Source organism: Micrasema longulum, unplaced genomic scaffold (assembly GCF_059751315.1).
Source record: "Micrasema longulum isolate JH-2025_06_02 unplaced genomic scaffold, ASM5975131v1 h1tg000180l, whole genome shotgun sequence".
NCBI lineage: Eukaryota > Metazoa > Arthropoda > Insecta > Trichoptera > Brachycentridae > Micrasema > Micrasema longulum.
The window spans coordinates 461,898-487,848 of record NW_028277385.1 but is presented as its reverse complement, the minus strand read 5'-3'; the positions used below and the strand labels follow the sequence as shown (position 1 = coordinate 487,848).

At 35.1% G+C, this 25,951-nt stretch overlaps 1 protein-coding gene across 2 annotated transcripts in view; it reads left to right on the top strand.

Annotated features, from left to right (window-relative positions):
* Nucleotides 1–25,951, top strand: part of LOC148283893 (uncharacterized) — a 101,608-nt gene that overhangs the window by 24,929 nt on the left and 50,728 nt on the right. The window contains exon 3 of one of the 2 annotated variants that reach the window (XM_088243017.1): nt 23,545–23,582. The exons of the other annotated variant lie outside the window; for it this stretch is intronic. Coding sequence (XP_088099143.1) covers nt 23,580–23,582 — 3 coding nt within the window. The 5' untranslated portion in view covers nt 23,545–23,579. The remainder of the gene's footprint in view (nt 1–23,544; nt 23,583–25,951) is intronic. 2 annotated transcript variants of the gene reach the window in all.

Sequence of the window (25,951 nt, the reverse complement as noted above, 5' to 3'; positions counted from 1 at the left end):
GACCCGGAGTGCTGGCTTTTGCGATAATTCTGAAAACTTCTATCGAACTTCTGATAGCTCTCTGAATGAACGCTTGACTCCATTCTACAAGTTATCAAATGAAAGCCGTGTTTTATGGTTTTACGGTGTTGCCAACTTATGGAAATCAATTTAACTCGGATAGAATTGAAATCATTACTTAACAGTAATGATTTCAATTCAATGTTAACACAATAAATAAATAATTAAAATAATCATGTTTTATTTTTATTTTACGCTAAGGTAATTCGAGTGTTACTCCATAAGCGAAGTACCTATTGAGCGTATTGAAACAGAATTTTGTACATTTCGAGGCGTTCCCGTCGCTGATAGTATCGGATTTATTTAAAGCCGTTTTGCATCCTCGATCCTTTCGAAGCCGACATTCCCCTGGATGTAAGATATAATGTACGAGCTTTCTCGTACTCGCGCACCTCTAGAAGGAACTCCCTTTTAGCATTCAAAGCAGACAACCCGAGAGGAATGGAGCATTGACGAAAATTCCTCCGTGTCATATAATCCCGGGAGTCGTGTCATCTAAGCCCGAGAAAAGTTTCCGACTGATCGGATAGTTTCCATTCGATACAAGTTCGGTTTTCTCGCGATAGACGCTCGCTTGTGTCTTTTGTTTCGCGCATTTGACTCTGGTGCGGTCTCGAAACTCTCCGGGATCCTTACAACTTGTACTACATTCTGGTAAACTTGTCGCCAGATCGCTACTTGGTCTGTAAAAGACTTCCGCCATTTCCTTTCCAAAACTTTTCTTCTTTGGTTTTGTTACTCCGTGAGAGGCTTGTGTCATATCGGCTAATTGAGACGACTTGTGTACTTATGTAATCTATTAAATCTGTATACTTATATAATTTTTATTATACGTATCACAAATAATACACTTGTGTTTTTACTATTTTACCATATGATTTAAAGAAGCTTAATTTAGCACAGAGAATCGCGCTGACTAATGAAATAAATTTCGAACTCAATTGAATTTTTCTTGATAAAAGTGTTGTTATTTCTCCATTTTTTCTTTTCCAATTTTCCCCCAAGGATCGGCCGGCTCCGCATCTCGTTTTGTTGGTTTTTTTGACGTGTTGTTTCCCCTCATGCTTGGATGGACACCACTCTTCTAATTTGCATATTTATGCTTTTTTGAAATCATTTTTTCTTCTTATATTATTTCGTTTTAAGCGGTTGAATCCGGCTAAATGGGAGGGGACCGTTGGAGTCGCTTACGCCCCCTTACGCCAGGCTTAGGAAACCGTTAGTCATATTAAAATCAAATTAGAATGAAATACATCTCTACCAATCTAAATCCAATAAAAACGAGCAAAGTTTATCCGTGTTGACCTCAAATCGATATTTCATTTCTACATTACATCATGGTGAGAATGTTATATTTTTAGAATATCGGAAGGTAAGACTTACCCGCGTTAGTAGATTGAATTCATATTTGGTATTTAACATGTATACAACATTCATATTTAAATTCTTGCCTTGTTATTATTTCTGGAATATTTATTGATTTCAAATTATGACAAATTTCTGATCCGCGGGTTTCTTTAAAATCTAAGACATTTTTGTTTACGCAGATACGAGTACACAGCCTTTCAGCTTGTTTCCTGTTTCTCAAACGAAATAACTGCAACACGTGATTTAAATAACAAATTACACTTTGAACGAGGCTTAATGCTCCTTTGAGTACTCCATCTTTCTCAGATTTATTTATTTTTTCTATCAGATAGCGCTGTACTATAGCGATGCGTATTACTTATCCGGCGTTTTAATTCCGGGCCGAATACAGGGCTAGCGTTCGCCTTGGCAACTTTATGATAATTTTGAATCTCCGAACGGAAAAAGTCGAAAATGTAAAGCGTTATGAATTATCCTCATTAATGATTCGACGGACTTGTGCCACTAATGTATACCATTAACCTAACCACCGAAATTGTTTCCTTAACTCTGCCGTCTCGGGAATTGAGATTAAACTGCGCCCGATTTGTATGCCGACTTTATACTGACGCATTAAGATGAACCATTCATCAACGTAGAAACTTAAACCGGTGATTAAATCATTAATATTATTATGTCATTCTTCGAGAGCTTAGCTATTTATTAATTATGGCAGCGCACGAATGTCGAAGATCACCTCTCATCGAATACAGTTCGGTAATGCGATGTTTCCATTTCCGACATATTTATTATAAACTTTGATAATAGTCGGTGTGGGTTTACTATCGAGGTGTTGAATGTTTTAAAACTATAATTTCGATCAAGTTTTTCGTGTAAATATTAATCTATTATTATTCGTGCGCTATTGAGGTTATCATCTGTCATGTTTCTAAATCACGAAAAAAGCGACAAACGGTACTAGTAGGTAAGTTGAAAGAGAAATTATTCGAACCTTTTGACAACGGTGTTTTTTTAAACTCGTGTGAATATTTTTTCTTTTCCGAATTGCTGTAACTGTAAATAGTTTGAACGAAATATTCTACAAACGATCAAACGTAAAAGAAAACGAGCAAAAAATTACGCGCGGAAACATATTTGTTGTGTGTATTTTATGTACCTTAAATATTTTATGAAAATTATTGCGGGCAGAGTTAATCTCGTAGATTTTATTTACGCTATTTTACGAAGTTGTAAGAACACGTCCCAGGACAGAACCCATGCAAATAAATGAGTCCGGAGTCTCGGAGGACCACCGAGGACGAAACGTATCCGCAGAATATATCTCGTCCGTCCGTAAAAATATTATTTTGCGGTCACCGCGAAGTCGACAAAAGCGGCCGTTAATATGGAAGCCCGCTTAATATTTGAGGGCTGAAACAAATTAGGTTTCTCCGTAAGACGCTTCGTAATCCCGTATCTCGGTACTTGGTGCTATGTACTGTGTACTGTGTACCCTCTACCTTCAATCTCCCGAGAAAAAGGATCTGAAGCTTTGTATGAATATTGATGCAAGAACCCTATGTCGGAATACCTTCTAACAATCTCCGACCCTATTCCGGGGTACGTCCAAATCAGATCCTACAAATTTTATCTCCCGTGAAAGGGACCTGGCGAGGTAGGGTACTTTGATGCTCGTAGCTTAGAAGTGAAAACCCCGGATTCGATATACTTGTGTTGTGAACTGGTGACTCTAGGAGAGACTGCCGTGGAATGAGCTTGTCAGGACACGTAGGGTTTGATTAGGGAAGCGATTATTATATAGGCAATTGGTACATAATAATATACACTGCCCTTAAGAAATTAAAGACATCTAAATACTAAATACATATGATCAGAAATAATAACAATAATTTTACATATCGAGTAATAAATTGTAATAACAAATCAACCAACTTCACTATATACTACCTACTATAATAAATAACTGACAAGTATTTTGTGGCGTAATATTTTATTTGACTAAAATGCAATGAATCCGAAATAGATATTTTATTGTTAAAAAGCATGACGATTCAACGAAAAAGAATTAAGTCATTATTTTAACGCGAAAAATCAATATAGTAGATTATAAACTTTTTTCTAATAGCAAACAAACATTAATTTAAATGTAATGTTTGAATTAAATTCTACGTTTTATTTTTTATTTCTACTTTATCACCTAATAATGATTATAATATAATGATTAGTGCCAAAATACCAAAATCGCATCTGTGCCGCGCGGCGCGTGATATTTTATAAATATTATTTGTCTAAATTTTGGGGAAGAAATGGTTTCATGCGTTCTATGAACGGACCGCGCATGCTATCCAGATATTGCAGTTATGTTGTTGTTGCCAACCAACTTACCTACGCCTCTTACATAACCTTGGGTCGTTAATTCCATTCGAAACACATGCGTTCATTCGCTATTTCATTTTACGTCGGTAAATTATGCCTCCGAAAAATGTAACACCGCATCCAACCAATCCTTGAATATTCTACGGACAAATTGTTTTTATGTTGTCTCCGTAATTGACTTCACCGAAAATCAAATTCAATCATGTTTCAGAATTTTACTTGGTCTGCGGAATTTTCAAACACCCGAGGCAGTTCTCTCGAAATAATATTCGGCTGATACGCAAGATGGTCCCTCGGAAAATCCGATATTTTTTACCGAAAATATTGCGGGGCAAGAGAAACCACTGCTTCGTTGAATATTTAAAATTATGCATCAATCTCGGAGGAAACCGCATTCAGAAATATTTTACATTTCGCTGCGGAAAATTCACTGCGGTGTATGTATAACGAAATTTAATTTACTTCGGTCTTAATTTCGGAAATCTTTGGCATTTAAATAAGTGTAGTGATTTCTACTGAAAATCGTACTTCTACGTGGTTATTTGGTTCTCATTATTATCCATATCAATAATTTCTGCTATTGAAAGGTTAGATATTAATAACTCTCCCTGTCACTTCACGAACATTACACGGAGTCGGTTATCTTGCAAGATTAATCATGCAAATATTTTGATAGTTTGTTATCAAAAAGTCAATATTTATTTCGTTCTTCAAATAAGAAGTTATTTGAACTTGACTGAAAAGGTTATTTCGGATGAAGTGTTGTAAGCGGACTGTCGTGTGTGCACATGTGCTACTAAACATAAAATGAGTCATGTTGATTTTTAAAAAAATTTTTTTTTTTTTTACACACATTTTTTTATTTACTCAGAAATATAATAACAAAAATACACTTATGAAAAATGCACCTTAAAATTAAGCTAAAACATAAATTGGAAAAAATGCCTACAAAGACTTCAGCGTCTGAGCGTGGGCCATTCCTTTTTTAATTATTAAAAAGTTTGTAGCGCATAAATATGGTATGACATGACCACGAAAAGAAAACAAAACAAAAAGAAAAACCAAACTAACATATGCTGATATTACGAAAACATTATTTATTTGCAGTGTGCATTATTTTTTTTTTTTTGAAGAATGTGTCTATCTGTTCCCTCCATCCTTATCTAAGACCTCAAACCTACTTTAAACTGTACCAGTGATTAGTTCCTTAGTTAGAAGATTGAAGGATCTCGGACCAACGTGTAAGGAGTGCCTCTGTGCGAACTTAGTTCTGCATCCTGGAACTGACAGTACACTATCAGATCTATTACTAATACGATTTAAATTATTACTAAACAATTCCCTATTTAAGTAAACATATTTCAGGCACTGAAATAAATATAATTTTCTAAAACTAAGTATTCCACTCTCTACGTATAATTTATTGCTAGGAAATAGTCTATGTTTTTTGTAAATTATTTTAATTATATTTTTCTGTGCAATTTCTATTGAGCGACTATGCACGTCCAAGACTCCTCCCCACCCTATTATACCATATGTTATGATTCTCTTCGTGAATAATGTCATTATTATTGTACACAAGTAATACTGTAATATTCGTTTAACACTTGGCATTTATCTACCCCGCATGAGTAAAAATGTTTTTAATATGCTTGATTGACAGGTCTGATTAATTATTACGTGTAAAAGGGTTACGTCACCGGTGAAGTGCGCTTTCCATTAAATTGGTTTTATTTCTATCTCCAATACTGACTGTTTGATAGTCTCCATTAATCTTCCGGCATCTAGAGTTCCGAACAATGAAATAAACGCGAATTCAACTCGAACTTTTTTGGATAATTAATGTTTAAAATCTATGTTTTTATTGCTATCAATACGAAACGTATAACTGTTAGAACTGTAGGCTATATTTAAGCTGTTTTCTATCAATTTATTTACCTGTAATAGTTGTTTCTGAGATACATCATTTCCGCTCGCGCTCCGAGACATGTTTCTGCCTGTTGCCATTAAAGCTGAATTTTTTTTCATATTGTCATCACCGTCTCGGTTATAAATTGGGCAATTTGAAGGCATAATAAGAGCTGGCAGTTCTCAGAATTTCATCTCTAATGTCACTATAGACCGAGTAAAAACCTGAAACTATTATCCCAAATTCACACGGTGATATTAAATTAAATGTGTGTACAGTCATAGCGTAAAGTTTCCTTAACTTTTCTCGTTTTTCTTGCGGAATAAAATGATACTAGAGTCAACGTTGAAAACGAATCATATCATGTTTATTATGTCAGAGAAAGTCGTAAAGTTTATATCTGACACCATAGTTTATATTATGTTTATTTTGTAGTAAGGTTATGGTCTGACCCTTGTTAGAGTACCGGCTATAACAGCCTTAGACGTCGAATGTACACAGTATATGGATAAACTCTTTAAATCGCGGTAAAATGTAAAAAAGGCGATGCAATAATAAATTTAATGGACTGGATAAATTAATACGGTTTTCTTCGGTAGATAGATTGTTTAATGGTTCGAATAAAGGTTGTCAGTAAATCAATATAATATTCAACGCATAATTCCGACTATTTAATATCTACAGGTTCCGAAATGCATCCGGCTCTTAAGGCACTAACATTTTGACTCTATTATTCAATATATTTCAGTCGAGTTGACATCCAATTTACTATTTATATTGATTGAAAACATGTGGATACATAATAATAATATGGACCATGTTACGCAGAAACCATTCAACACACAATTTGCGAAATTTGACTTTTTGATGAATGCTACATCACCAATACTGAATTTTTAATTTGCTGAAGACATTTAACCAATAAATCAACATTTTATTCAATGTACCTACCTATACTTTAAGACATGCCTACCTGTCCTTTTTTTTATTTAAAGTTTTTAATTATATTTACGCTTTAATGATTTATTTTTTACACTAGCGTGATCATTGTATGAAAACATGTGTATAATATGTACCTACATGTATACTTTTTATGCTTTAATTTTTTATTTCGTTTATCTACTGTATATTATTTGAAGTGTTTATTTCTACACACTATGTTTTTTTTTTGTATAGTAAAAGGCACTGCGTGCCGTGTATTTGTATAAATAAATACATTAACAATATTTATGACAAACAACCAAAATAGAAATATTTTTTAATTCTGTTAGATACATCCATGTGAATTGACGCTTTCAGCATTTTTTTAGTGTAAGAAAATTATTTTCGTACTTAAAAATATTCAGAAACAATCCAACCCCAAATAAAAATATTATGGTGATATTCATTGTATAAATTTATTATGTTTTTATATTTCTTGCGTATAATAATAATGAAACATAAACAGAAATGAAAAGAAATCAATAAAATTCCATGTATTTAATTGTCTTTTGCCATTACTTTCTTGCATAGTTACTTACATATTCACACTTACATATATATTTGTTTAAATGAATAAAGCTTATCAACGTTATTTTCAGTTTGTCAACATTTTTGTAGACAAGAACCAACATAATAAATACTAGATATAATAATGTTTAGGTCAAAACAATAATAATGTTGAATATGATTCACTATAAAAAGGGCTTCTTTATTGTAATTTTTAAAAGAACCTAACTTCTATCATTTAACACGGCAACGTAATATTTTTTTGAATTCCGAAAACAGTCAAATACAATTATCTCAGTTTCCCGATGTGTGGGTTGGATGATTTCAGCATAACACGGTCCATCTAATGGTTAATGAATGGTGTGTCAAGTAGTCAAGTTGGCTGACCGTTTCAACCCAATGCTTGCCGTCACTAGACACTGTAGACAGCCGTGGGTCAAGATCATTTTTGTTGCCGGGATTTTTTTTACCCGGCTCTATTCATTATACATAAGCGTAGGTATCATAAAACAAGAAATATAAAAAAAATAATCGCAGCCGACCGATCGCTTAAGGATGTGAGCCACGATAGTAAAACTGAAATAACAGACCAACGATATATAATTATCGTCTATTTAGTTAATATGATAGTATTTGCAGTTTGGAAAATTTATTATTAGCATTACGTTTTTGATTAGCGTTCGTAAAATTTACAAATATGGTGTTTAAAGAAGAGTAAATTAAATCAAAAACATTTTTGACTCTTTAATCGACCTAATCAAAATTTATTATCGCTTTATGTTAAATCGAAACGCTCGCTCGTTAAATAACACACACGCACATGTATTCCTGTAATGATGTATAGGTGTGCATATTTCGTTATGTGTGCGTAATTCGTTTAATTTTAATAAATGATTATCCGCCTTTTGTTTTTAATTAATTTCCACGTGTTCATTTTGTCGTGAATAAGACCACTATAAATCAGCAGTAAGTTGTGCCTTGTGCTTCGTGCCTGCTGATCTCTGTTTGGTCTGTTGACAGTTGACAGTTCTGTCAGACAGCGAGGCATTGTGGTAACTTTTTTATTCCACTGATTTCAACGTTAAGTTTCCGTGGCATCTTTTTTGCCCTCCATCTGGGATTACGTAATAGGTCGAGTGCTCGAAATAAAGACAGTTTTATAAACTCGTCACTCTTTCAATATTTTTTATATTTCTTGGCACCTCGCTGACAGCGAACTGACTATTTTAATGCACATTACTTTTTCAATCCATAACACGCCTTAATAAATTTGTATTTATAACTCATTTATTATTCAATGTAATATGATTTCTGTCAACCTTCGCCGTTGAAAAAGGATACTTTGTTGCGTTGATGTTTGTTTACACAATTCAACGTCAATCGTAATATTATGCTTGAGAACTTAATTTTGATTGGCAATCCAATCTTGAGGCCGCACTCGCCCCCACAAATCAATTATTCGAAACATATTACACGTGTCTGTAACCGGTGCACATTCCCTTCCTTTTATATAGAGATTACTCAACGAGAACGCTCTATGCGTGTATTGGCAGATAACTGACTTATTGTATATGTATCTCTCGTCTGTGTGTGTATATAGGCTGTTGCTAAGCTGTTTTTATGCTATACATCGTCTATTATTATTTTGATAGGCGTTTGCCGAGAGAGATTTTTTGCAGGTATAATATTGGCCGTTCGTAGGCGGCTGGTAGAACCGTTTTCAAAATAAAATTCAATTCGTTACGACCGTTTTTTACTAGTCTTTTTCACGATCCAATGCAGAGTTTATTAGGAGTGCTGTTTTGCGGTTTAAATCTCAATCAAAGTAAAGTCAAGGTTTTACACGGCCGAGTTAAATTTCGCCTCAACTCTACAAAAGTTATGATACGATTATTCGCAGTTTTATTATATTTGTTTTCTTTGCGAGTTAATCGATAAGGTGTACGTTTAAGTCATTACTTAGCTAAAAAGTACCCGGGAATCCAGCTTAAGCGGATGATTGCCATTAAAACAATAAAAAATAAAAGTTCCGTTGATAGGTAACGTGTATTATTTATCGTTTCCTCGCTCAGCGCGAAACGACCTTTTGACAGTTTTCAATCTTAAGTGGCTATTTTGTAGTCGATGTGTCATTAGGTGTCATCAGTGGCAAGTGACACTGCCTTAATGTTCCCATTATATTAAGCGAATGCGATACACCATACAAATCGTCGGACTAGAATCGCATCTCCATTTTACCGTTACAAAATGGACTGGAAATATATATTACAAAACTAGTGCTCTTTAACCCCGCGAGGACAAAATAACCACTTATTCTGATTTCTGCCGAGGAAAAATGAATCATAAAACAAAGTCGGCGTACAAAACTCGAAGCGGATTTGCCGTGGACTAAAATTTTATTCGTTTCTCGAATCGTGTATAATAACTGTGTAATTCAAGTTAATGCACCGCTAATCTAGCCTTTCTAAGGGACAATCAGACACGGTAAATTTTTATACGGATATTATGCCTTCGCAATTACAGAACCATGGGCTGTTATTACCCGAAATTCTCCACCACTTTATTGGTAAATTGACATAAGCGTACTTTTATATTTTTTCTTGTAATGCCACAGTCAGCTGTTCCGCTATAGTTAGGTATCGTATTTATCGATTGATCGACCTAAAACTGTTATCTTATTTTATGATTAAATAATGGAAAAATCCACACAACGGAAGATATGCAATCAGGGTTTACCTCGCTATCTATTTTATGGCGGTGCAAGTGTGTGTGTTTTGTGTTACCATAATAACTATATCAGATTCACCGACTCGCCTGTAAACTACGTTTTGTATGAACTACTTTATGGAAATAGACTTTAAAAATTCAGTTTGACCGAGTAGTAATTATATATGTAATATTTATTTAGCAAGGAAAATTACAAACGATAAAACATAAACCAATCTCTTATCAAGTTAACTATCGGGATATTATCAGACGAGGAGGAATCTCATCAGCATCTGCGACCATGGCTTCCCGAGCCCAATTCAAATCAATATGTCTGGCTTCGGGGTGTTAAAGGTTAAAACATTTACAGAGGAATACCACTTTTGCGGCCTCATTACCCAGCCTATTTCTGTGTTTGAATAGAACCAAACCAAAGAATGAACGGTATCATTACGATCCACAACATGCAGCGAACGCGACTTTATGGTGCCCGGGGAATCTTAGTAAAGTCAAACACGAAGAAACGCAGAATGCCTCGTAAAAACAAACGGACCTACTGAATATTAAATCAGCAGTAAATATCATGATTTCGTGATGTACATAAATTGTGATACATATCAGTGATATGGATTGATATATTTCGAGACCTGTTTCTGGATAATATATAGTTTTCTGATGCTATTCACCAAGCCTATAAGCGGCTTACAAATGTTTCGGGTCGACGCAGTAGCGTTACCATTTCAATGCCGTAACAAATTAACGTAATTAGATCTCTATTCTTGATCATCTGGTCTTTAACACATAATCACATTTCGTATTTGCCAACACATATGTAGAGGCTATCAATCACAATATCGCTTGTTTTTGTCCAATTCGACGCCTGTGTCTGTATCGTGGCAATACTGGGAAACGCACACAAGTGAAGAGAAATATGGCGATTAATACACACTTATTACTTACAATGGTATTATGATATTGTTTCGTTGCTACAGCGATATCTTTCAGCGCGATTGAGTGTGTTTGTAGTTCATCACAAACAATCCCGACAGACTGCTTGACTCTATGTAATTCAATAGCCGGGTATCGATCATGATCGCGATGGCTGCGGCTTTGTGAAGAGATTCGCATATCATTATTTTGCACGTTGTATGCCAGTCTGCACTTGAAAGTGCAGTGAGTCGTTTTACTGCGCAAACGTTGGTTGCGAAATGCGAAATGCGAAAGGAGGCGCTCGACTAGGACTGCGATTATTTCCACGGGAAGATAGACAATCTTAATCATTTTCAATTTTTCAACGTCTCATAATTCTTCGGTTTGATTACTAAACGAGTTGTGTAGCCAATAAATACGATACTCACCTCGAAGCAATTGAATTTTCTTTATCATCTTACCCCTATCTGCACCCGCTGGTGCATAAAGGGAACCGTATTGGTGCACCGGATGCAGCGTCAGTCTGGGGAGAGTGAAATATTTTATAGTAAAACAACCTTTAACACTCTATAATTATAACCTTGCTAGAAATCGAACACAGGACCTCTACTCGACTTCCTTTTCAGGATTTTTACCTATGATAGCTTCAGAGTTCTGTTTCCATTTAACACGTGCTGGTTCTGAGCATTTTCCATCCGCCCGGACACTGATACTCATTAATTAAATATCTTTGAAAAATAATACATTTGCCACGAGTGGTTAATTTATAATTTTCCAACTGACTCGGACAGCCTTATTTCGTTTCCAGTAGACAATAAGAGTACATTTCGGAAACAAATTGCGCCTCCATTATCCTCTACGTAATATACTATCAAATCGTTTTTACTGTGGAATTTCGTTCTTGTCCGAAAATTATTTCTCACGTTAAACAATGAGGCTACATTCTACAAGCAGATTAACAAGGCCTCTACTCTGCTATTTGTACTCTAGTCTATGTATCAGCCATCAGCCCCCTCCCGCTATAATTTAATCACATTTTTATAATTCCAGCACCGCACCGTTTCGGGCTTTTTGTGCCCCGAGTTATTTATTCTAGCCGTTTGGCCAGCTGACATGTATTACAGCTGTCTGTGCGTAGTGTACCTACAGGACAAAGTCCCTTTCTACCTCCGCTCACTTCCCACTATCTAATAATTCATCACTGCACTGTCACAAGCACCTGAATTATTTCCCGCGATGCTTTAATTTAATTCCGGGATTAATTAATTTAACACATTTTTCCTCACTAAAAAATGTTTTGTATGTTTAGTATTCACTGTCACGTTTTTTGTCCGAACAATTATTTTAGTACGTTTTATTTAGCTTTTGAATTGGAAGGGCACTTACGTAACACGCGGCATGTTCCACTCCCATTATTTCTACCTTTCTAATTCCACGTACAAAATCGTAATTGATTTAAAGCTATAGGTAACGATACTTGCCATAAAACTAAAACTTCCACTATCGGCGACCAGCAACCACGCATTCTACGGGTCGACGGAAGTTTTTACGTAGTTGTATAATATTTTCTCAGATCGAATCGATCTCGATGCCGATGGATGATTTATCCCACCTACCACCTGGTATTATGCCCGTAGAACTATCGACATTTTGATATTGCCTAATTCTTCGCTTCGGGTGAAACGAACGCTCCTCTATCCGCGTAACGTTATTTCCCGAACCTTCTGGTAGTTAGCTTTCTGCCAAATCTCCCGAAGGCGCTAGATAATTTCCTTACTAGACTAGTCTCCTTAGCGCGGAACATGTCGACTCTAATCTTGCGACAATCCAGATCGCGATCCCGGATCACTACACCGCGCTTTTGCATTAAACTTTCCTACTTAGTGTATCCGCATTGTTCAAATTCAAATTTACCTGTATTATGTAGGCTGCCACCGTAGGTAAACCTAATACTAGACTTCTCAGGTATGAACTACGAACACCCAGGGAGAGGGCAAACTTGCCTCGACGTAACTTTATATCATTCGGAAAATGCCTAATGAGATGACGGAATTCGGAAGATATTATATTACGGGTCTCTCCATTACTGTATCTACCTTGGAGATATGATGAATAAATACTACATTGTTGTGAGGTTTATTATAAAATTGATTATTTTTTTGTTCGTTCGAATAGTCGGGGAGATGTTATTAACGGCTATTGCCTTCTTGTGCACGGTGCATATACATTATATATTTAAGTATTTAGGTTGTGATAACAGTTTGTGTTCACAATCTAGCCGCTAACATAAGGCCCGCGTTGTGTACGTTATCGACTGTGCGGTGTACATACAAATATTCTCCTATGCTCATATATACAGAAGAGCACATTAGAAATATTCTCCCTCTTGAATAGATAATACATTCGTGTTTTACACCCGCGATAATTTATTTTCTATTGTATGCAGCTACCGCTTACATACTTATCTCTAATATCTCGTAGTTGAATTAAAATCTGTTCTGATTCTATCCGAGTATTTTCTATGATTAGTATTATGGCAGTTCGGCGTAAGCGACCCGGCATGGGTATGTTTGAGAGAATAACATTACGAGAGAAAAAACACAAGGAGAAACACTTAGCGGTGACATAAGTGAGCACTTGAAGATATGAAATGAAAATACTGTTATCAACGTTTATCTAAGAATGTGTCAACTTGAGAAAAGTATTGAAGATTATCTTGTTTATCTAAATCCGGTATTAACACAAATACTATATCTAACAATTTGCACTTGTAAATATACATACCTTACAAAATATCTTCTAAACAAACTATTCATTTTTCAAGATCTCACCAAATCATACAAACTACAGATACAAACCTACCCTAAGAATTGAACGTATGGGGTTTTATAGTAAATGCATGTTTTATTAAATGCCAGAAACGTATTGAATTATATCTGATTTTTTTGGCTTTGAAGCTGTTTTATGAGAATGAAGGGAAACAAAATATGTTTATGAATATTTCAGAACAAAATATTTCCCTCACGTTTGCTGGAGTTTCTGTTTGTCATGGAATATATTTGTTTTGCGGCGTCTTCAATTTTGCTTCTTTTTCAAGAAAACTCGAATACTTATTTATCAAATTAAATCTCAAATCACATCCTTCGGCAAATCGAAAGAAAACGTGTTTTTTTTTCAAAGCACTCGCAGTGAATAGATTAAAGAGATCGTCTTACCCACCGCCTTCTCTTCTTTTATTTTATTACAATATTACGAAGTTTTTTTTTTAAAATGTGATTTATAGTAATAGGATTAAAATCGCACACGATTTATAGGTTTGCGAAAATTTATTTATGTAGTTATTAAATTACATTTTTAAGAATCCTCTACGAGTACCTTTAATAAATAAACGCATCTGTTCAGATTCTGTTGTTGAGTTTAAGATCTAAATGTTGTAAAATGAAGCTATTTTAGTACCACGTCAGCCGATAATAGAGTATTTCCACAATGGCATCAAGTGGAGTTCTTTCTTCGTTGTTAAATAAACAGCTTTTCTCTTGAAAAGAGCGCTTCTTTTAAATGCCCACTAAATAAAATAAATTATGCCACCCCACGTTCTACCCTTTGTCAACCGTTCTGTAAATTCAGAGGTATCCAACGAAATATACCAATTAAAATAAAACTTATTTCAAAACGTGAGAGGGAACCGAATCTTAGTTTTATATCTTGATTTTATATTAATGGATAACAGGTTTCCAGCAAGTAGGTACGTAGATAGTAAATTATCGTATGATAAATGAATTATTTACCACAGTAAACGTGATACATCGGCATCATTCTCAATTACAATGATCTCATAATAATCAACTAAACAAGTTGTTATTGTACAAGTTTTCGTACGTGGTTCAAAGTAGTTTGCCTTTTTTTTTTGAAGGAATAACCCGCTAAGCCTCTATTTAGAGGCTTGTCAGCAGGTGGGATAGAGGGGATATGAAAGGAGGCAATGAAAAATACACCACAATACCCAGACCAATTGAGAAAAAAATCTTTCTTGGATTTTTCTCTTGCAACTGGCGGGAATCGAACCCGCGACACCAGTTTCAAAGTTGGACGTCGTACCAACTGCGCCACGGCGCCTGCCTTAAAATATCAATGTTTCTGCTTCTTGAAACTGCTACTTGAACACAATATTTAAAGTTACTTCTGTTATCTAATTAGATTTCATCTATGGTTGAGTACGACTGAGACGCTCCCGATGGTTTTCTTTCTGGTTACTTCGCACAGAAGCGATGCAAAGTATAGCGTCGCGGAAAGGCATTCTCCCTACTCCCTAGGTTAGGTTGGTCGGTCTCGTCTGTACCAGACGTGGTAATATTGTGTAGAAGCCTCGAGCCTCTAGTTGTAAGAGGCTGGAATTAAGATATAAAGTCTTGCGGCATCCGAGGATTTAAAATATGTAGCTTCTATGTTGTACGTCTTACTCCACAACGCTCAGCACAGCACTTGAATATAGTATTTATAAATAATATTATTCGTTTTTATTTTTCTAACAAAAACTTTCAGTTAAATAATACAGTCACATATAAAGTTCCTCTTTACTCCCCAGACAGTTCGGTGAATAATGTGTTAAAGTAATTAATCTTCGTGTAAGAAGGAACAGAGATCATTACGATTATTAGAAATCTCACAAGTGTTTATCTGAGCTTTCCCTAAATCCCCTAAGCTTCGCTGTTTTAATTTCGGACAATAGTTGTTTCTATTGCTCTAAGCGGCCTTCCTGGGCGTTAATTAATTACTGTCTAATTGATGGATCGAGTCAAACTTCCTTCTTCTTTTTAGTCTCATCCTTATAATTGTTTATTAATAATAAGTGTCGGAGCCTTACAAATCTATATCAGCCCAGTAAAAAGTAACTCAAGAACATGAGCTAATACAATCAATTATATTTTACACCAACTAAGTACAATATGCAAAAAAGCAGACTATCTAAAATTAGAAGCCCGTAATATTGTACGAACCTATACCAAATCCTTCAAGTTAATATTATGGAAATACTACGACTATAAATCTGCTGTGAGCGTAGAATCTCGTTAATTTATTATTCGCCAAGAGCTTGATGTATTTTTAATTATTTATTGAAGAACATTACCCTTCTGATATACGACTTCGTCTCGCGCTAAAATTCGTGTGTACGAAAACGGTTTAAATTATTGCTAGAATATTCTAATACATTCTCCTCCGAGTTCTCATTGCTCGGCATAAAAATAATGCAATATGGTGCATACAAAATAAATACATGCACTCGTATATTTTCAACGTCCCGTTCGGGAAATAAATATTTAGAGTATCGGTGCCGCGTGTTTACAGAATGGGCAGCATTAAACCTAAAATAATAAATAAACAAAGGTGTTTGAGATAGACGTGAGAAAATTGTATCGTAAAGTGATAGTTTGTTAGCGCGTTTATGTTATTTTACTACAATAAGATCTTTACTTAAGAAATTGATATATTTTATTATGCTTTATGCTGCGATCGTGGTGCTTTAACAATGTGAATTATTGTACCTACTGTTTTAAAATAGCCTAGTTGATGTGTACACGCTTTTATTGTCATAACATAATATCTGCATGTATCATATATATTGAGACCCATCAATCATTCTGTTTAGGAGTTCGATTTTTTTTTCGAATAATTGTTAGTAAACTGGTTTTTATCCAAATATAAAATGAATGTATCCACCATTTATATGCGTGTATATTACTTATACATTTGAAAAAAAATACAGTTTGTCTAGTCCGTAGTTTTTGACATGATGTAATAAAAGTTTCCAGTAATTGTAAATACTGTGTTGTAAATCATTGCTTCAAACTGCATCTTTTTACTGTCAAAATAAAACATCTGAAAATATAAAGCCTCTCATTTTTCTACCGGCTTTCAATGATCTGATGCAGTTTTTTGCTGCTTCAAAGTGACTCACTCTGCCGTTGAATTTACATTTAGATTGCGTGGATTTACTTTTTGCTTCTGTTTCCTATAATAATTAACAGCTTTTTCTAAGCTAAGGTAAAAAAATGTACAATTTGTGGTTTAAATGAAATCAAAAGTAGTATTCAATGCCATTATTTGGTATATACGAGAATTAAGAACTAAGCCTCTTAAAATAATATTGTATTTGGATTAGATTTAATCCAGCCATTTATTAGTGTTTCGTGAAGTTCAAAGTACAAAAAATTAAATCAATGCTGAAAATCCGGATGCAAAATTTATCATAATATTTTATTTGTGGTATTTTTAGATTTGGCAAAAATTATACGTAAGTACACGTAACAATGCGCGCAGATATTTTTTTGCATTTAAGAGATATTAAACTTGTTTTATTTCTTTGTTGTTCTTGATATTATGTGCTTTTAAAAAATAATGTTATTTAAGTCATGCATTGAGTTGTGGTAACTACTAGGAATGTAATTCTTATGAAGCTATTATTCTTTGTATTATAATATGGTTTATAAATGTTGTTGAACATAGTTTTCTGTCACTCTCTCGCAGATCCCTCTCTCCGGACTGATTTTGCTTAACTAAAATCAACAAAATTGAGGTTTCGCTGTACCATTTTCCGCACCTCAAAACTGAATCGATTTTTTTTAGAAAGAGATCAGAATGGAATTTTTTGTGTTGTAAATTTTTCGTTATTCAAAATTATTCATCATATTTATATACGTTTGAAGACGGCAAAAAAAACTGCGCGCTTTTTTTGGTTTTTAGTTGGTCTCAGCTCCCATAAGCAACAATTTTTCATAAAAGCAAAACGATAGAGACACACCAATGGTAAATATCTATATTGTATAAAAATTCCCCGCTCTAGTGCCGAATACGTTTGTAGGAAGAAAAGTAATCGCTCAAAAATCGGTATTCAATTAAACCGTTATGAAATTGGTATTCTGTTAAAAAAATTTAATGAATGAAATGAAATGATTCTTATAAAATGATGACTGCACCCTTATTCCGCATATCATTCCTCCTATGGTTCTCGTGTTAGTAGTCAAGTTCCAGTGTAATATGCAGTGTGAGTGTCCAGTAGTTTATTGTTGGAAACTGTCGAAGTACGGGTAAGTAGTTGCCGAATGTGTTTACATTGCAGATATTACTACCATCAGAAACACGTGTCAGTTCGCTTTACTTCACATTTAAAGCGCTCGCCAACATTTATAAATGTACCTACATATTGTAAATTATATTACATATACGTGTATCGTACACGACGACGCCCATGGTATCAATTTATTCCTTCAGTTTCAACAAACAACCGACTTACATATAAACAGTGAAATATTCTACAGTATGTTATAAAGTATCGATGATCGCAGTCTGTGTGCACATTATATTCGAGCCTAATAATATCAACTGTAGATTGTCGTGACTTACAGATTGTCCGGTCGAAGGATGCGAGCGCTTCTCGGGAAAGAGGATTTCTGACGAGACAACCGGAATGTCCTCTCGATCACTAGAGTATCACGGCTGAACTTCCATCTCCATTTCTTTCACGTCGGATTGTCCGGTAACACTTACATAGGTACACGATTATCCACGGAGTTTGAGGTGTAGCGGGAGAAACTCGAGTGACCGACTCGCCACGGTTCTCCATGACAAATAAGCTCGGAGATGCGTACTTCCTACACCATTGTTTCTTCCCCGCCGCCCCTACGTGCTTCCAGAACAATCCACGGACATTTACCACGGATAATGGACAAACAAACGAGTCGTGCGGGATGCCATTTGATCAAACGATACTCTCGCGATCCGCGGGCTTCTACTTCGATTCGCCCAGCGGCAGCGGAGCGGTGACCGAATGGAATATATTAAATTATGTACACGGGTCAACGCGAATCTGGCCAACTTAGAGTCCTGCGGACAGTTAGACCGTATTTTGATCAAAAGGTAAATACGACTTACACTAGGAGAAAGAGCAAAAAATTATAAAATTGCATACATAAAAGGGTGATCCTCTACATATGACCTGACTATCACACTTTTGAAAGTTGATTGGATATTGTAGATTCAATATTTTCTGGTATACTTCAATTAACTGATGGTTATTATAACAAATTAATAACCTTTGTATTTCACGATTTGAGTTTAAAGCTTGCACAGCGATTTGACCAGCTTCCCAAGTGCACGATTATTGTGTGTTCTATCCCTTCAGAACATTTGTTTATTTACTACCCACTAATTGATTACAGCCTTTATAGTATCATCGTACGGAGGCTATCGGCTATAGCATATCGATATTTTATTCTGCTATAAAACGTCGGGTCGGAGGTGTCCGGCCAGTACAGTCATTAACTCTGTGGCTTTAATCATCAAAGTAGGCGATAGCTCGGTCATGCGAGGAACATCACATCGCATTAGCTGCTTGCTCGTGTATCCAAGAACGGGATCGATATTGCCGTCTACCGTCTGTATTTGTACGAGTCCGCGTCCTTTCAAACGATCAATCTAAACTTTTTATCGTTTGAAATAAATTATTGAGTCTTATCAATCATCTCGATCATCAATCTGTTGATTGAACCCGAGTTCACATCCATAGCCTACCGGTAGTAGATAAATATATAGATGCGATCTAGCGAAATGCATTGATTTACTTATATTTACGAGTATATAACGCGGGATGTGAGAACTCTTTAAATAGACTGGTCACTATCTGCTTGCAGTTTCTAATAGATTAAGTAAACATATAAATATATATATTTATATGCACGAATTAAGAGGGAATCGTATTTCTCTCCTACTTAACTGGGCAGCTATTTTATATAACGCTCCTTCGTTTTTTCCCTCCATAATCTAGTTTGCGCTGAGTTGGATACGGGAGGAGGAAAAGTGTGATGAATAAGTAATGCATGTTTTTGTTGCCATGAGAAAAATGAGATCTCCATAGTTTATTCAGCTATATCGATCGAGTAACAATAAAAATGTACCGGGCATTGTATATCTATCATAGCCGAGGGCGGTGCGAGAATAAATTGAATGCTCTTTTCTAATAATTGCGGGTTTATAAGGTTCTATAAATATTTTTGAAACACTTAAATTCGGTTGAATCAAACGATTAATAATATTTTTTATCAATTCGTAAGGGAAAAAAGTCCACTGATTCGACAAATCTAGTCGTGTCACGCTATAATTTAATATTTGAATATTTCCCTTCCAGACATGTGTCACTCTTGTGTGAGCGGTGAATTAGGCGAGTAATTTGGATTTGAAATAGAATTTCACCGTAGCAGATCTTAACAGCTCCTTGACAATAATGTCAATATAACCAGTAGAGGAAATTGTTCCCAATGTTGATTCATACGAGAATGGATTAAATGTATGATCTCAAGGTAGACGTACGCCTGAATAACATAGTTTAACAAATTTAATACGTGATATCTTGAAAATTAGATTAGTTACTGGATTCTACCGAAGATCAAATTATGTTCTGGATGTTTCTGGATTCGAATACTAATATCAACTTCTCTCGAAGCTCTGACATGCGAACTTCCAATGCAACATTCTTCCATTAGCACAATATATTATATTACGAACTGTCGTATGAAGCAGCACTAGGATATATGTAAAATCTCATAATTATGTGATTCATCCACTAAATAATTCTAATTTGGATTTGCGGCTTACACGTTTATGCAGTTTTTAATGGCTGTTTAAATTGCAAAAATCATTTTTAAAACATGGTCCATAATTCGGAATCATCGTGCATTTTCAGCGATCAACGAAAATAAGTGATTTAGTCTCATTATGTTTGTCCTCATATTGCAGTCGCAAGCGTGGTGTCAGTGACAACTCCAGAGTCCATGGACCGAAACGGCGACCAAACGGAGTAATTGTGACCGTGAAATTTTAGGCTGTCGTTCCTGTTCGAGAACTTCATAAATTATATTATTTCAAAGAGAACACGGAAACGCAAGATGCCAAGTCGATTGGAGCACCAAAAGCCTTTTTGAATTATCCGTATCGTTCATGAATACGGATATTCTTTTTATAACTCGTTTTGGGATACATTATTTGATATCACAGATGAGTCAGAAATCATGCTTAAAAAAACAAAACGCGGTAGAAAAATGACGTGAAGTAGGAAATACAAGAAAGTAAAATAAGCTATCTATTGTTTTTTGTGTGGTATATACAATATATACTCGATCGGCGTAAGATAATCGATCAAATCGACCATTGAAATATTTGTATTAATAATTCTAAGAGCATTTTCAATATCTGTTTTTTCGCTCTTCGAGTACGTACAATTATTTAAATTAAAACTCTTAATATTATCCATTCAAAGCGTTCTTTTGTAGTTTTTATAACTTTAACAGCTTGTGTGAAAAGTGTACCCGTGCTCACCGATATGCCGAAACAGCTCGGCTGAAACTGTTTTCTATAATGACTCATTTTTTATGTAATTAAAGAGTCGTGCTAGTGCTTAAATTATATTTTAATTGACGAAGCTTCAATAAAACATGCACCTATTCTAAACAAAAACTTGTAAAGTAAAAACGTATAATGAGGAATGGTGCTTTGACGTAGTGTAACGTCTAGTGGAAATTCTGAACACGCTGTAATCAATCATTTTTTACTTCCAATTACATTTTGCTTTCATAAAAGGCTGAAACGTAACTATTTTAATGTTCTTTGTGAAATGTGTGTTTATGTGATGTCCATATTATAGAAATCACTTACTAAAATAAATAAGGCCTATATTATTATAGCTCATGCATAGTGTGGCGCTGGAAGGCAATTGTAAGAACGTTTGGTATGAGAAACTCGCCACTTTAGCGCACATGCCGCTGTCCTCCGAGTGTTGTTTTAATGTATGTGTTACGCGTATATCTGATAATAAAATATTCAGTAAGTAGGGAAACTATCGGTTGTGTTTAGAAGGAAAAATCGATAGCTCTGCATTTCGGGACTGAAGGATATATGAAAGGAGAGAGATAAAAGAAATAGAAGGAATTTAATTATTTCAAATTAATTTGATAAAATATGTTCTTGAGATATTTTGAAAAAAATAGTAATGTTAAAAAAAAATATACATATTAGTTCTGAAGATGTTATGAACTAACTAAATAAAGCATAAATAATAAATAAAGGAACGATTTTACGAACGAACAGTATCTTAAAACATTTAATCGTGCGGTATTGATTTGTTTGATCTAATGCCAATTTAAATAGTTTAAGCCGTGAATTTTTAGCCATTGAATAACGAATTTCTAAAGGGTACACACGACTTAAATGTTGTTTTGAAAACTTCCTACCGCGCGGGCTGGAAATTTCTAGAAGCTTCGAAATACGTACCATTCTTTCGGTTTTAATTTTTGAATCCGCCATTTTGTTTGTACCATTTCACATGTGTCACGCACTCTCCCCTGACTGTGGAACCTACCCTGGGTTCTGCGTTCTGAACCCCGAGTAAAAACACCCTGTTTTACAGCCTTTTCAATGACGTTCGTTTAAAAACATTTGATATCAAATTGAAAATCTACGCAATCAAGACAAAAAGTAATAAAAATTGTATTTTACACTTTTTGGCCATCCACTATCTACATGCAACAAGATTTCCTAAATACAAAATAAATATTTTTAATAATTAAATCATTTTTGTATTGAAATTCTTGTGCTTCGCAATAGTCCTTTTTAATTTTCCAATTTTATGCGGTGCTTATTGAGTTAGTTGAATTTAAAATTGCAAATCTTTCAACGCTGTAAATGCTCCCAATTCAATGGAGTGAGATAGTATTAGGTGAGCGAGGTTAAGAGTTGAAGATTTGAACTCATAAACAGAAAAGTTTATTCAGTGTGAAGAGTACATTTAGGTTACGGACTCTTAACTTGTTGCTAAAGTGATTACAAAATTGACGCATTGTTTTGTTTTAATTGTTATGTACGCATTCTGTTCGCACTGTTAAAATTCACACCGCGTCACTGCTCAGATGCGGTTCACTCGCGCCTGCCGCGCTAGTGCTGGCGCTGCGCAGGCTAGAGTCAGATCGGTAGCTTGTCGGAGAATATTAATAAAATCTAAACAGAAAACAAACCATTGTTTTATGACAGTGATTCAGTTGTTAATTAAATTTATTTTGTACGGGATACATGTTTTGTTTAACCTCTGCAATAACAGTGTTAAAAACACACAAAACAAGTGGCGAATCAATTTCGTCATAATATAATTTTTAGTACTCGTACAAGGGATCTCTTATCCAATCTCCAATTTCAATTAAAATTTGTACATAAAATGAATTATTCTGTTTTTGCACCCAGCTTTCACGGTTCTCCTGCTTGACATTTTGGATACCCAGCATTCTTTATAATGCGGGTACAATCTCTTTCATGGAAAATATTTTTTTGACTGTCAACCGTGACTCCACGTGGAACGAATACTGTCTAGCTACATCATATTTCTCCGTCACGATTAATCTTAATTTGAAATCATGATTACAATTTCACTTAGCTGCTATACAACTTGGTTACTATGTCACAAAATTATTATTTTCCCGGGTACCTAACCCACAGTACATTATTTCCATTTGAGAGAACTATTTATTTCTACGTTAGAGTTCTCAGCCGGCGCGCGGTGCGCTGTGCGCGGTGTTTCAAGGCTAAATATTTTTTTGTGGTTTACTTTTCTTTTAAATATGAACTGAATTAAGGTTTAATCTAATTCTTTTTTTATAATTTTGTTACAGGTTGGTTTTGGTGACATTCTAAAGCTTTTACAACAATGGTAACTATACACAAAAAACATTTTATTTATGGATAAATTATTTAAGCTAATAAAAATAGGTAGGTACTAACTGGGTAACTCAGTACACATTCACAACATACAGGTTTGATTAAATATAATAAACAATATTTAAATGAAAACCAAGACCTATTTCACTTTTACGTAATGAAGCGATATAGTTGATTATTAAAATATATACATAATCAGTTTCCGGTTTGTATATTGAGCGTAAAACGTGCTTTACTATCTCTCAAAAGTGGTACTTACATTTGATAAAAACATTCCCATAATTTCAATTAGGTATACGAGTTAGATAGATGGATACCTTGAAATTTTATGGCTCTGAATTGTTCCACGCTTACTCCGAAGTTGTTTAAAAAGAAGATACCATAAAATCGACTTCCACATCCAACGTGTTCGTCATAAAATTAAGCCTACAAAATTATTACGAAGAAATTATTTTAATGTGCCCCGCCGGGATGGTCGCACCGTCATTATTCAGGTTAATACCAAACTTTATTACTCCATTCCCATGTTTTAGATCGGTGATGAGACTTAACATTGACTCCCGTTTAAAGTATCATTTAACAGCACAGAGCGATTCCAAATTAATCGTCAGTAAAGTACATATTTAATGGCCGAAAGCTAATCAGGCGCTTTATACTTCCACGGTTCATTACTGCTATTATTGTTGAGATCCAGATAAACAGAGCATCTTACGATTACAAACTTCGTCCCGCAAACATTTTATTCTCCTTTTAATTACTCCATCGATCGCTTTCTTCATTTTTTATTTCCTCTTAACTCACTGTACGGATTGACGGTTGAAGTTTTGAAATGTATTAAGAAACTTTTCCTCCAATTCCAGCGATAAGGTCATTTGGGCTAAATGTCATCGAATGTCGCGAATCTCTATCGGGTTCTAGTCGGATTGTTAAATAATCACTTCCGCAGGCTGTTCCACAGCCAGTGACCGCGATACTCCGCAATACCCTGACCGGTGCTCACTGCTCAGTGCGGTCAGAACGGTGAAATTGATCAATCGGGCGAATTACGCGCAGGATTCATGCACCACCGAATCCAGGCGACATCAAATGACGAACGGTGCTGGCGTCAATATCGCTAGTGAATCTGATAGTATCACAAATCCCCTAATCTCAATCAAAAATTTAAAAACCATTTTTGAAATTGATCCCAGCTTTTTACGCATTCCGCTGTTCTTACTTGTTTTGTCGCTACAATGTTCAGTGTTCAGAATTCCAGACACGATTTGGATAGAACTCCTTTACTCCCTAAGCGAGAAGTCTCGTCCCGCTTGCGCAGATGTCACCGCTGTCTCGTTTCCCAATAAAATGTGAGATGGCCTTCTGTGGTTGGCGACCGCAAGGACAGCCGAGGACGCGGCGCCGGCGGTGACTAGAACAACTACTGACTCGAACTAATATAACATTCAATCTAAAAAACAAACGACAATCCCGATTTAGCAAGTCTCCGAAGGTTGTTACTTCTGATAGTCAAATATGCATATGTCGTGATACTTCGAAATTTTCAAATATTACGCATTGTCCTTATCCTTCGATCTCCTTCGTTACGTTTTGAAATAGTTGTTATCACCCTGTCATTCCTAACTATAAAATAATAGTGCAAAAAACATTGTCGCGTGACCATAACTATTAATCATTGTTAGTGAAATAAAAATACAAAGTCAATGGTAGGACTCATTTTTCCACCGCATTGTCGTCAGTGATTTAATTTTTCCACAAACTTTTTAATCATAATGACTTGAATAAATAGTAATTTAGCGTAACGAATAATATGATTGTGGTTTATTATCAATAAATTAACTTTCAATCTTGCGCTTGAGACTATAAAAAATAAACTAAAAATCCTACTTGAACGACTATTTTGAATAGACAAAGGAATTTAAAAATCTGTCAATAATAAGATGTTATCAATGTCGTTCAATTAGAGTTAGGTTTTATTCTTCGTCTTCAATTAGAAATCAAACAACGCGATGAATACGTGACAAAAAACAAAATCGCCTATTTGAACGCCAAGAAAAGATGCCGCGCCAATGGCCGTGCAATAAATGCGTCCGAATGACCATTTTGGCATTGAAAGGCGTCAGAAATCTTCATTCGGGTATTCGAGACAACTGGATTCCCAACGCGGAGAAATTCGGCCGAAACGATATCTTTCAGGGAGGACCTGAAAAACTTTGACACTAAATTTTCTTGTTAATCTCATTTTTTTGCTTCCCGGACGCTTCGCTCCGGATTCTTTTATTGGATATTATTTCTTTTAAATTGAGTAGCCTAACTTACCGCGGTTTCTTGTGTAACTTGAGATATCGCATCGCCTTATATGCA